This window comes from Cimex lectularius, unplaced genomic scaffold, assembly GCF_000648675.2.
Source record: "Cimex lectularius strain Harlan isolate CLEC.00 unplaced genomic scaffold, Clec_2.1 scaffold8, whole genome shotgun sequence".
Lineage (NCBI taxonomy): Eukaryota > Metazoa > Arthropoda > Insecta > Hemiptera > Cimicidae > Cimex > Cimex lectularius.
In genome coordinates, this window is record NW_019392656.1 from 1,973,306 (window position 1) to 1,986,566 (window position 13,261).

At 30.5% G+C, this 13,261-nt stretch overlaps 1 protein-coding gene across 1 annotated transcript; it reads left to right on the plus strand.

Annotated features, from left to right (window-relative positions):
• The first annotated feature begins 929 nt into the window (after window positions 1–929).
• Window positions 930–12,718, plus strand: LOC106669672 (serine/threonine-protein kinase polo). The gene is made up of 10 exons (XM_014399310.2): window positions 930–1,432; window positions 5,282–5,526; window positions 5,594–5,791; window positions 10,503–10,598; window positions 10,664–10,863; window positions 10,930–11,031; window positions 11,093–11,278; window positions 11,354–11,507; window positions 12,142–12,388; window positions 12,463–12,718. The coding sequence occupies exons 1-10, from the start codon at window positions 1,343–1,345 to the stop codon at window positions 12,652–12,654; spliced, it is 1,710 nt and encodes a 569-aa protein (XP_014254796.1). The 5' UTR covers window positions 930–1,342; the 3' UTR covers window positions 12,655–12,718.
• Window positions 12,719–13,261: the final 543 nt, after the last annotated feature.

The window sequence follows — 13,261 nt, forward strand, 5'->3', positions numbered from 1 at the left end:
ATTTATCTGTAGGTACATATTACAATTACATTATTTTTATTTTATGCTTATTCCTATATTATTTTTTTCTATTTATTTGAATGTTTCTCTTTTTTATTATTATTTTGTTATAAATAATAATTATTATTGTACATTTAACACCCCTTTCTTATTGCCCTCACGTGACCAAGGGGAATCCACGGAAAGCAATAAAGAAATATTTAAATATAAATAGGAAGATATCTAATTTTCATTTACAATTATTTTATCTTTTTTTTTTTTAATTTTGGTTTAGGAACGGTCGGTTCTACTTGGCACAATGCGCAGATAGGTTTATAGTATTGTAAATTTTGCAAAATATGCTTATGCATTTGATAACCATTATATATAACATATTATATGTATATACAATGAATATTCTTTAGAAAATAAAGTTCTTTTGTAAATCAGGTAAGTAAAAGATATTTAATTTTCATTTGCAATTTTTTAAATGATCGTTTTAGATTAATAGAAATGATCGTTTTAATTTAATATAATAGCCTGTATATGAAATAAAATGAAATTTAAAAAATGACATGTTCTACTTGGCACAATGTGCAAACAGGTCTATAGTATTGTTAGAAAATTTTGTAAAACTTGCTTATGCACTTGTTAACCGTTATTTATGCATATTGTACATATAGACAATGAATATTATTTAGAAAACCAAGTTCTCTTATAAATCAAGTCACTGTTTTGAAAAAGTGTAAAAACAGCTGGGCATTTCATTTGCGTTATAGTGCTGAAAATAAACGAAACGTATTTTAGTTTTAATCAGTGCGAAAATGTCTGTGAGAAAAATCCTTCTGAGAGAAGAAAAGGTTCAAAAAGACAGGAAGTATGATTCAAATCGTGAAAATAAATATTTTTTCGATTTAATTTTGAAGAGGGAGTCCTGTAAATGACGAGCTCGACGAATTTGAAATAGCCCGCGTAGCCCGACGAGCAGTGGGTGTCCCATTTTCGAAGAGTACGCCGTTCAAAAATAGTCGAAAAAACCCAAACGAGCCCGCGTAATAAAAAACATATTTGTTTTTATAAACACATTTGTGAGCGCGGGGGAAAACAAATGTTTTCCGATTTGGGAAATAAAAGTGTCGTCAACGATATTCAGGAAGGCGGTAACCGTGCGGACTGGGCTTCAGCTCTGCTCCTCGCGATTGGCCGTTTTGAATCGAAACGGGTTCCTTCGACCGTTGGTTTTACCTCTCCGGCCGCCGAGAAGTACGGTGCAAAGGCACAGGCAGTCCGTTAGCCGTCCACGCTCCTAAACCGACGACGTCTCCCTCGCCCTCTTCCTCGCAGTTTCCAACTTTTCTACGAAATGACTTCGACAAAGGAAGAGCAGATCCCAGAGATCATCTACGACAGCAGCTCCGGCAATTCTTACAAGAGGGAAAGATTTTTCGGAAAGGTGACACGATTTTTTTTTAGACTAACGAAAAACACCGGCTTACAAGTTTAAAAGTATGGACCGACTCTCTTGAACCTTGAACACATTGAATTTTAACTCATATATATCAAACTAAGCCTCAGTTTTAATTTATTCTTTTTAAAAAACATCCTACTCGCCCTCTCTGACCATTATTTAACATTGAAATCATATCAAAGGGATAAACTCGATTAAAGCTCAAACTAAACCTTCTAAAGATCGATCAAAATATTTAAAAAACATCACAAAAGATTATTTCAATAAATTTTCCCTAATCCCTCTAAAATATGATGACGAGAAAATGGTAGGTTTATAAGTGAAAAATGAGTTTAATTGGCAACATAATCATTCATCGAAACTTGTATTGACAAACATTTATTTTATTAATATATTTTTATTTGTTTAATTTAGTAAACTTTATTATAAGTTCAACGATTTAAACAGTGATTATTATTATTAGGTGGAGTAAAGCCACTTAGCTTTTGTGCATGTGTGAGGTGATTTAGGCTTATTATTTTATAAATTCGCAAAGCTTTAAATCTGTGTAGTGGTTAGTGATTAATGATTATTTGGCGATCGTGATCCCTTCAAAATCCAACATATATAAGCATAAAACATTGATATCTCACTGGCATTCTCAACACAACATACAATAATGTCACATCTATACAGAAAACAAACACTGAGTGAGTACAAATACTTTGAATCTAAAATTTCTAGCATTGTATAAATTCATTTTTTCACATCCTAAGTATTTGTATAATTTAAACAATGATTATATATCCCAGGCCCTGAAGATGATCTCAATAAAGATCGAAGCGTTGTTTTTCTAAACCTACACCACACCAGACCACATCTCATGATCTCCAAGTAATCATTAATTAACTGTCACTAATCACCACACATTAATAGTACTTTTACATCCAAGAACATAACTCACTTAACAATTAGACGAGGCTTACATTGTGATGGAGAAAAAGTTCTTATTAAAATTTAAAAAGTAAACATTTAAGTGTGGAGATAGATGTTGTTTTATAGAAATGCTAAATGGTGGAGTTAGTGTGTTGTTTCAACTTTCTAAAAAGATGTTTGTTTTGTAGTTGTTTTAGTGCTTGATAAATGTTATTTTGAGCATAATTTCCTTAATTTAAAAAAACATTCCTGCAAACAACAAAAGCTTTGCAAAAACATAACAAATCAAATTGATTTTTTGAACCACATTCCTGATCCATAAAATCGTGGTTACCAATTTTGTGAAAATTATATAAATAATGTCAATTAATTAAGGTTTTTAGTTGAGATGAAAAAAGTTAATGGCACGAGAGGGATTCGAACCCACATTGAAAAATGGCAAAAGGAGGGAAAACTCATAAGGTGGGGTTGAGATGGGGAGTTGATATCCGAGTGGATCGAGGTCACGATAGCTCAGGTGGTAGAGCAGCGGCATATCTAGCCGAAGGTCGTGGGTTCGAATCCCTCTCGTGCCATTAACTTTTTTCATCTCAACTAAAAACCTTAATTAATTGTCATGTATTAATTTGTCAAGTGGACCACGAAAGTAGTGAATGAATATATAAATAATGTAATTTGGATGTTTCTGACTTTGATCTGCCAGACACATTTAGACTTCTCACTCAGTGCTGTAAAAGATGTAGTGATGGCAAGAAGCTGAAACACAATCTGAAAGACCAAAATTATTGGGAATGGACAAACTGCACTCTCATCTTCTGTCAGAAACCAAAATGAAATCTCATGATAATGGATTTTTAAATATCACAGGGGAAGTATCAATGTTTTACTTTGTAAGTAGTGTCTTGCTTCAGCATTTTTCATTTTAACTGTCTGAAGTGGGAGGATTTTATGGTATCAATACCTTTCAATACAAATTCAGTCTTTCTTGCATTACAGTCTTTGTACGCCGTTTTCATGATATTTGATAGCAAACAGACATTCATATCGCTTTATTTTCTTTTATTTTTTTATTCTGAGTCAGTGAGGGTTGTTCTTCCATTCTCTGTGGGCTGTCTACTAATTCTACACCCCCGGGGCAAAACTGGATGGCTTTTTAGGCATCTTGAAAAGTTATGTTAATGTTTAGGTAATTCTACTTGTCTATTTATAAACTCAAATAATTCATAAATATAAATATGAGCCCAATAAAGGAAAGTTACTAAAAACATTGAATTTGTACCAAGGTCTAAATTTTAAAATCACAATCCTGAAGAGTTGGTTTTTTGTAAAAAAAAAATTTAAACAGAATTTTGTAAAAATTTATTGTCTAATTTTATCAGATCTGTGACCTTACATTATGTGTTTGTGGGAATTTCACATAAAATACAATAGTAGAATAATAAAAAAAAATTTGCAAATTAATTAAATTTGAGGGGGGCAAAATCTACCCTCACTAAACTCTCTGCTACCCCAAAAGAGGTTAACTTTTACACACTACCTTTTTCAAAGCAATAAAATTCACTGCTTGATGCAAAAATATTGATTATATATTCATTCATGAAATAAAAAAGGGGGCACTGAGAGTTTAAAATTCTGATGAAACACCAAGTCCATTAATAAAATCTTTGTATATATGTTACGGGTAATATATACCCTTATTGAGCTTAGAGGTGAATAATTTCAGTTCCATTTTCTCCTGTTTATTTAATTTTTATGGACTTTTATTAACCATGATACATGCAATTTATTTTAGAATAATAATTTTTAATTTAATTATCAATTTTTATTTATCAATTTCACTCATCAAAATTTATTTTGATTTTTTGCAGAATTGGTTTTTAGTTCAACTGTAACTGTTTATGGGACTTTTTTTAATGAAAATATTAGTTTTTCTTAGTTTTGCTTAGGCTGATATATTTGTTTAATTAAAATAAAGTAAGAAAGGGCCAATTGGATTAGACTGTCAGTGTCTAGGCTTGACACAGATCCCCATGGTTGTAGTGATTATAAAAAAAGTAATAATATAGAATAATAATAATATATAGAAAATAGTTAAAAGTGATTTAAAGACAAATAATAATAATACTTGTATTAATTAGTTGAGATTATTTCCTTTTATCATGCATAATTCCATTCTCTTCTTTGCTAGTCACAACCTTGTTCATTTTTTAAATTATTATAATAAAAGAGAATAATATAGCTTAATTGATCCCTTTCATTCATTCTGATTGCAGTCACTCTTATTAAGATACATAAAGTACTCACTACCCGAGAAGAATGGGAAAATACACTGGATTTTTATCATATACATATCAATGCAATGATAATAGGAAATAATCAAAATCCCAGTTTCTTTCTCACTCCAGCCTCAATTTCACTCTCTGTGTGATGGTTTTTATTTTCCTTTTAACAAAACTTGCAATATTGGCTTAAAGCATACAAATGCTTGCCTTTTTGTTTAGTTACTGAATTATATTAGTAAATAATGGACATGCAAGAAAATAATTTCATTGATGAAAAAGAAAATAGAATGAAAAAGAATAATTATCTCTTTAAAATGAGTTTGATGAGTGCAACATCTTAATATCTGACATTTTGCTGAATCCTATTATGAATAATTAACTTATTAGTAAAACCATAATTTTGTTTTGTTATTGTTGCCTTTCTAAACTTAATTTTATTCTTTTGGTAATGTTCATAGATTTCGTTACATTTTTTTATTATTCTACTTTCTTAAAATTTACAATGTGAATATGGTAATTTTCAGTTGTCACTAATATTAAAAGGGTATAATGTTTACAAAATTAAGAAAAATAGAAAAATGTACATTATATGTTCAGGTAATGGAACAGCAACTAATTGCAAATTGTAAATTTACAGGGAGGATTTGGAAAATGTTATGAGCTAATGGATTGCAAAACAAATGAAATATTCGCTGGTAAGATAGTTCCCAAAAAGTTACTCTCAAAAGATAATCAAAAAGAGAAGATGGTCCAGGAGATTCAAATTCACCAATCCCTGAACCATAAGCATGTTGTTAAATTTCATCGTTTTTTTGAGGACAGCAATTTTGTTTACATTTTGCTCGAACTCTGCCGTAAAAGATCTATGATGGAGATGCACAAGTAAGTTCACTGCTTTTGCCTCCTCGTTTGACGATTTTTTAATGGATTGAAATGTTTGTTTTTTTAGACGAAGGAAGGCACTGACTGAGCCTGAAGTGAGATACTTTATAAAACAGATCCTCGAGGGTGTCCTATATCTCCACGACTTACGAATTATACACAGGGATCTCAAATTGGGCAACCTTTTCCTCAATGATAATCTTGAAGTCAAAATTGGAGACTTTGGGCTAGCGGCAAAAATAGAATACATTGGTCAACGGAAAAAGTAAGATATTTGTGAAAGGCCTGATATTTGGCTTGTACTACCATGTACAGGATTATATTATTGATTTACCCCTAAAACCTACAACACACTGACCTGACCCAGATCTCACAAGATTTACAGTATTCTTAGTGATATATTATTATTAAATAAATAAAAAATTGTGTTACTCGTTCTGAAGAACAGAAAGTTTATAGTAGTGATAAATATAAAATATATTAATAATAATAATATATGATACATTTTTTAAGCTACACATACACTATACATTTGCAATTTTTTAAAACTACTTATTGTCATTTTAACAAAAAATTAATTTATCACTAGGGGCTATTTTTTAAACTTCTATTTTCTTCTAATTTTTGAAAAAATGTGATTAATTAATTTTTATTATTATTTTATTTTTATTTATTTATTTATTTTATTTTATTTTTTAAATAGCAAAAAGCATGTTTCAGGAAACTACAAACTTCAAGATTTAAACACAAATTTTGCTAATTTAAAAATGTATATTATTTCAAATAATTTGAAGTCTAGTTTTAAATTTTTATTTTATCTCTTTTTAGTATTTTTTAAATACAAATAATCAAATACAATTAAATAATATAATGACTAAAGACTGGACTTTCGTGCAGTAAAACCTCAGAACATGAAAAAAAAAGTGTAATTACAGTAAAAACTCCCATTTATCCGAGTAAATTTTTTAAATCACTTTTTAAACTCAATATGTACAAATATATAATTAAATTTTATAACTAAATTTAAAATTATACATCTAGATAGCACAACAAAGTTAGTCACAATAAAACAGAACAATTTTTTGTCTTGTTAAACGTGGTTCTGCTTGCTCCTAAGCCAAAGAAAGACTGCGATATACGCAAATGACTAAATAGACCAGTCGGCAGAAGTGTACATAAAACAATTTCATTTAATATTTGTTATATTATATGATAGGAAGTTGAAAACAACCCAGGCAAAATTCGCCCTGAGCGCTCCACCCATTTTGTCTCGCATTTGGGACAGGAAAATACAATATGTTTTATGCTTTCTGGCACATCTCATGTAGAGCAATTTGGTGACGGCCTAAGACCAATTCAGTGCATATAAGATCCACAAATACCATTTGTTCTTAATCGCGTTGAGGCTGGAAAATTTTGTTTGCTACTGCACTCTGTAGAAACCATGGAACCATATTTATTTCCAGGAACAATGGTCTATGGAATGAACCAACTGAAACACCTTATTTCATTTATTCTATACAGTTAACCCTTAAAAATTTTAAATTTTCATGATGAATGAAAAATACAATTTTTTCAATAAAGTGTAAAAACATGCAATAACGCCGATCTGCAACTTTGCGTAAAATAAGATTAGTATCAAAAGATTTCTGTCTTCGTCTCATAGCAATTGAAGTTAGCAATAAAAAGATGCAATTGCATGGGAATCTGGCCTTTAATGACACTTGTATAATTCCTTAATCATTAAAAAAAAAGGTTTTTTATATTATAAAAAAAATTTTAGTACTAGAAAGATACATTTTTATTTTTGAAAATTTAAAAAACACCTGCACTCAGGGCAGGGGGTTGATATGACCTGTTGCTGCAAACCCCCGTTAGAAAAAAAAAAGGCGTACATATTTTAATAGAAAAGATAAATGGTAGAGTGAGTGTGTTGTTCAATCTTTTTAAAAAGAGAGTTCCTACTCACAATAAGTCGTTTTCAACGATCTGGATTTCAAAAACACGGGCACCCCGAGGGTTGATATAACCTCTGCTGTTGCGAACCCTCGTAAAATAAAAATTTAAAAAAAAAGATCCAGATTTCAAGCCTACAGCTTATCATCAGGTTGAAGAAGCTCAACCATGTCCCCCGACATGAATTGTTAGACTGAACCCGGTCCCCCAGCCGTCGCGATGTTCATATGAGAAGCAGGTTTTTAATGCCACTCAATTATCACGTGCGAAAATCGGGAATTATAACACAATTAAGTAAGAAATTAATTATAAATTAGTGATTTTTTTAAATATATATTTTTTCTATATTTATTGTTATTAATAAAAGATAAAAATTAAAGTGATACCTTAATAATAGATTAGTGATTAATGATAATATTAATAAACATTTAATTAATTTGATTATTTTGTATGTCTAATATTATTTATGTGCATATTTAAAATAGGAGGTAGATCAAAATCCACTATATTATTAATACATTTGTCTCTATGTTCAATTTTACATTTTTTAATTTCAAATTTCTAAACCAATCAAGTTCCCTCCCTTTGTTGCAACTATGTAACTATTGAATTTATTTGTTTATTTTTTGTTTATTTTTTTTTTTTTTTTACATAGTGAATTTAGATGAAAATTTGGTCGATTTAGGCAAATGTTCTTGAACTCTCGTTTTTATTTTTCTACCGCTTTATCTTATATATTTAATGTCTCAATGTTTGCGACATTAAATATATAGGACAATGCGGTAGAGAAATAAAAATGAGAGTTCAATAACATTTGCCTAAATCGACCAAATTTTCGGAAATTAAGGACAATCTAAAAGAAACAAAACACAATTTAAATTTAAATATAATAACTGCCACAATTATCGAAGATCTGGTCTTACACAAAAGAGAAGTGATCAAGGCAGAATTCTTGCAAATTTTAAATAGCTATCCCAATTATAAAGTTTTTTTATACTGATGGGTCCAAAAAATGAAAGAGGAAGAAATTTATGTAGGATGTGGGATATTTGCTGATGAGTACAACCTCAGCTGGTCTCTATCGAATAAGGCTAGCATATACACAGCTGAACTTCATGCAATCAGAAGATCATTGAGCATTATAAAGGAATCGCGAGGAATTAGTAATGTCATTATTTGCTCTGATTCGAAAAGTGGTCTTGAAGCCATCAGAAATAATTTCTCGGTTGACCCATACATCTTAGAAATTCACAAATATCTCTATGAAATCAAAACACTTAACAAACATGTGGTATTTGTTTGAGTTCCTAGTCATGTAGGCATTTCTGGGAATGAAAAAGCTGATCAACAGGCAAGGAACGTTGCAAACCATCCACAAAGATCAGATCAATTTCCTCTCTGCCAGTTGATATAGTTGTTTATGTTAAAAAACATCACACGAAAGTGGGCGACAAGTCTGTAGAGTAGTATGAAAAAAATTAAGCCAGTTGTAAATGGCCAACAGAGGAACTTGAGAGAAAAGAACTTGTGATTCTCCCTAGATTGTGAATAGGTCACATCAGGCTAATCCATAATAGGCTTTTAATAGGCAAAACCTTACAACTTGTCCTCGATGTATGCAAAGTGGAGAACGTATCATTCTGACTGCAAAACATATTTTGGTCAACTGTCGCACTTTGCAACCCTTTAGCAAAGGCTCAACCTTTCGAGTGATTTAAAGGAGTTACTGGGTCCCCAGTGTTTGTTTTGAAGAGCACTTTTCAGCTTTCTCAAATTTATTGGAATTTATAATGAGATTTACACCTTTTCCCAAATTGTTACACCATTGAATGTTTGAATGAGAGTTATGCGTGCAAGATTTCTTTCTTTTTTCAGGAATTTTTAAGGCTGCCGGAGCGGAAATATGAAATAGAAGAAAATGCAAATTGCGGAGTAATAAACCGCAATGCCCAAAATCGCAATTTAAATAAGAAAGATAGCTCCCTAAAAAAAAGTGCAGTGGCAATATCGTAATCAATGAAGTTCTACTGAGATGCGATTATTGCTAGGTGAAAAAGAAGTGTTATTGTGTTTTTGTTTCTTATTATTGTTATGTAGCATTAGTTTATTTATCTTATTTGAATGGAAGAATAAAAGGATAACAATGAGCCAAGACTCTTGCTAGTCTGACTCCATTATTATTACTTTATGGAACAAAAATTATAATTAAAAAACAGGAATAAATTTTATATGCAAAGGAAGGGAACTAGATTGGTTTGAAAAATTGAAATTAAAAAATGTAAAATTGAACATGGAGATAAATGCATTAATAATATGGTGGATTATGATCTACCTCCTATTTTAAATAAGTACTTAAATAATATTAGGCGTACAAATTAATTAATTAAATATATTATCATTAATTTACTAATCTATTATTAAGGTATCATTTTAATTTTTATCTTTTATTAATTAATAAAAATAAATGAATAATAATAAAAATAAATAGATTAAAATTTTTTTTAAAAATACAGAAGAAATATATATATTTAAAAAATAACTAATTTAGAATTAATTTCTTATTTAATTGTGTTATAATTCCCGATTTTCGCACGTGATAATTTAGCGGCATTAAAAACCAACTTCTCATATGAATGTCGCAATGGCCGGGGGATTCAGTCTTACAATTCATGTCGAGGGACGTGGTTGTAGAGATCCTTCGACCTGATGATGAGCTGTAGGCTCGAAATTCGGAAAACAACTTACTGAGAGTAGGAACTATCTTTTTAAAAAGATACATATTTTATATTGTGTTTTCATATAAATCTGGTGTCCTATTGTAACATTATTTCTTGTTACAAATCAAAATGGCAATAAGTAGCCTTTACACCTTCTGATACAATTATGAATTATTAAGATATAACTGTCCAATTATGGGAAAAAATAAATTTTAAATTTATTTAAAGTTGGCAAGTTTCAACAAATCAGAAGTGAAAATAAATTATAAATTGTTAACAATATATAATGTTATATTCTTTTAGGACCTTGTGTGGTACTCCTAATTACATTGCTCCAGAAATCCTTACAAAAAAGGGGCACAGTTTTGAGGTCGATGTCTGGTCCATCGGATGTATAATGTAACTTAAAAAATTCGCATTTTATTTCATTTGATAGGGTGGATGTTTAACAACAAACATTTCAGGTATACTTTACTTGTTGGTAAGCCCCCATTTGAAACTAATTCCCTCAAGGAGACATATGCGAAGATAAAACGGTGTGAGTACCATTTACCCAACAATCTTCCAAAAGCTACTGCTTATATGCTGCATCAAATGCTCTTGCCTGATCCTTCTAAACGGCCTTCTGTAAAACAACTTCTTGGAATGGATTTTATGAGAAATGGTAATTTCTTTACTAGTTAAAGTAAAACATTCAATTGTTAATTAATTTTTTTCCTCGCTTTAAAAGGGTTTTTGCCAAAGGAACTTCCAGCTTCATGTCTTACTATGGCACCTCACTTTGACTCAATTATGAATCTGCCAAACAGGAAGCCCCTAATAGAAGTCAACCGTGAGTTTGAGGAAATCTTAGTTTATTGATACAAATTGAATTGTCTTATTTTTAACAACAGAAGGAGGTGAAATTATTCCCTCTGGGGATGCAAAGAAACCAAAAAAGAGTGTATATGCTTCCTGCAGTGGTCAACGTCCTTCTACTGCTACTGCAAAACAATGTAGGGCGTACCTTTCACAACTGCAAAAACAGATATCTCAAGTTATTGTAAGCAAACCTGCAAGACTGACAGGAGTAGATCTTGGTATATACACCATTACATGCGTTTATTTAGTACAGTTGATTTGAGTTTGATTTTTTATTTTTTATTTTTTTCTAGATGAACTCTCAGATCCGGCTGCTCAACCATTCATCTGGATTGCCAAATGGGTTGATTACTCGGATAAATACGGCTTCGGCTACCAGCTTTGTGATGATGGATTTGGGGTTATGTTCAATGATAGCTCAAAAATAGTCCTTCTTCCTAATCATAGGTTTGTTATAATTTTATACTGGTTATATTTTATTAGCTACGATCAATAAGTTTTTAATTTTTTAAAAGAAAAAAGTCAAACTTTCAAAATATCAATTTATTTTATTTTTAATCCATAATATAATTTTGTTTGCTTTCTATAACATACTGCCATTGCTCTGGTAGAAGAAACATCCCTTTTCTGTATGTCTGATGTCTCAAACTAGAAAAAATCTGTAAGACCAATTTTTAGTGTTCCGTTCAAAAAGCCCTACCTTTTAAGTGGTTGTCTAGGGAGCTGAACAAGTAAAAATTGGAAGGGGCAAGGTCTGGAGATAATAGATGGTGAATGAGGCTCTTTAGGTGTTTCTCAACAAGGCTGATTTTTGATCTGTCTCTCTATTATGAAAATGTCAGAACCACTATTTATTTACAATGTTCAGTAACTATGTTATCACCAAAAATTCCACATAAATTTTGACAGGCATCTAGCTCTAAGCCTGAGATTAAAGTTTTATATCAAGCCAGTGGTTCACTTTATCTACTTGTTTCCATGACATACGGGTCTCGATCGAAAATATCTATTATTTAATGTCACTGTGAATACTTTTTAAGTATAAAAACTGGGAAATTTTAAAACAATTTTGTTTTAACAGAAATGTTCATTACATCGAAAAAGATGGCACTGAGAATTATTACTTGATGGATTCAACACCACCAAATTTAGATAAGAAAATAAAACTACTTGCGTACTTCAGACGTTACATGAATGAAAACCTTATGAAAGCTGGAGGGTCAGTTCCGGTTCTAGAATCGGACAACTTCAGTCGAATACCCCATCTGCATTTATGGCACAGGTCATCGACAGCCGTCATCATGCAACTCACCAACGGGACGGTTCAGGTAACATTTCTCATTTTAAACATTACCTTACCAAAAATGTAAGGTAAAATTAATTTTGCAAAACTTTTGTATAGATCAATTTCATGGATCACACTAAAATCATAATGTGCCCCCTGATGCAAGCAGTCACATACATCGATGAGAACAAAAACTTCCGTACATTCAGATTTTCCACCCTAATTAGTATGGGGTGCCCGAAAGGACTTTTTGACAACTTGGCTTATGCTGACAGGAAGATCACAAATTTGCTTAGTGACCCTTTATGATGAGGGTTCAATTACAGTCCTTATTGTGTTAATTGAATAAATAATGTGTATATATGTTTCTTAATTTTTATTATTTTTTTTTTGTACTTCAGTTGTTGATAAGTCACATATCTTAATATAATAAATAATCTTGGAATAGATTTAATTTATATATTTTAACTCATTCGCATTGTGAACAATAACTATATACCAGTATTTTTATAAAACTGTGTTTTAATCACATTTTAGTACTGATAATGTTAATATCTTATATTTCATTTGTGATGTTTAATGTTTACTTTTTAGAAATTGTTTTAATATACTCATTCTTATGCAATAATAATTTATTAAAATAAATATTTTTGAGCATTGCATATCTTGTTTAATCCTTGTACAATACTAAAGGATAAGACTTAAATTTAAGTTTTAATGTAATAATTAAATGATTGATTATAAATACTATCATGCGATAATAAATTTCTTACAATATGTTTTCACCAAAACAGGGAAATATACTTGTCTTTTCACAGTAATATTAGCACCTGTATTTTTTTAATTACGGAATTTATTAAAAGATTTTATTTATATGAAAATAAAAATACCTCTCAAAAACAAAAATTTGGTTGAA

Coding starts and splice junctions, on each gene's coding strand:
- LOC106669672 (XM_014399310.2), top strand. CDS start 1,343: ATGACTTCGACAAAGGAAGAGCAGATCCCAGAGATCATCTACGACAGC. Junction 1,433..5,281: donor GGGAAAGATTTTTCGGAAAG/GTGACACGATTT, acceptor GTAAATTTACAG/GGAGGATTTGGAAAATGTTA. Junction 10,599..10,663: donor TGGTCCATCGGATGTATAAT/GTAACTTAAAAA, acceptor CAAACATTTCAG/GTATACTTTACTTGTTGGTA.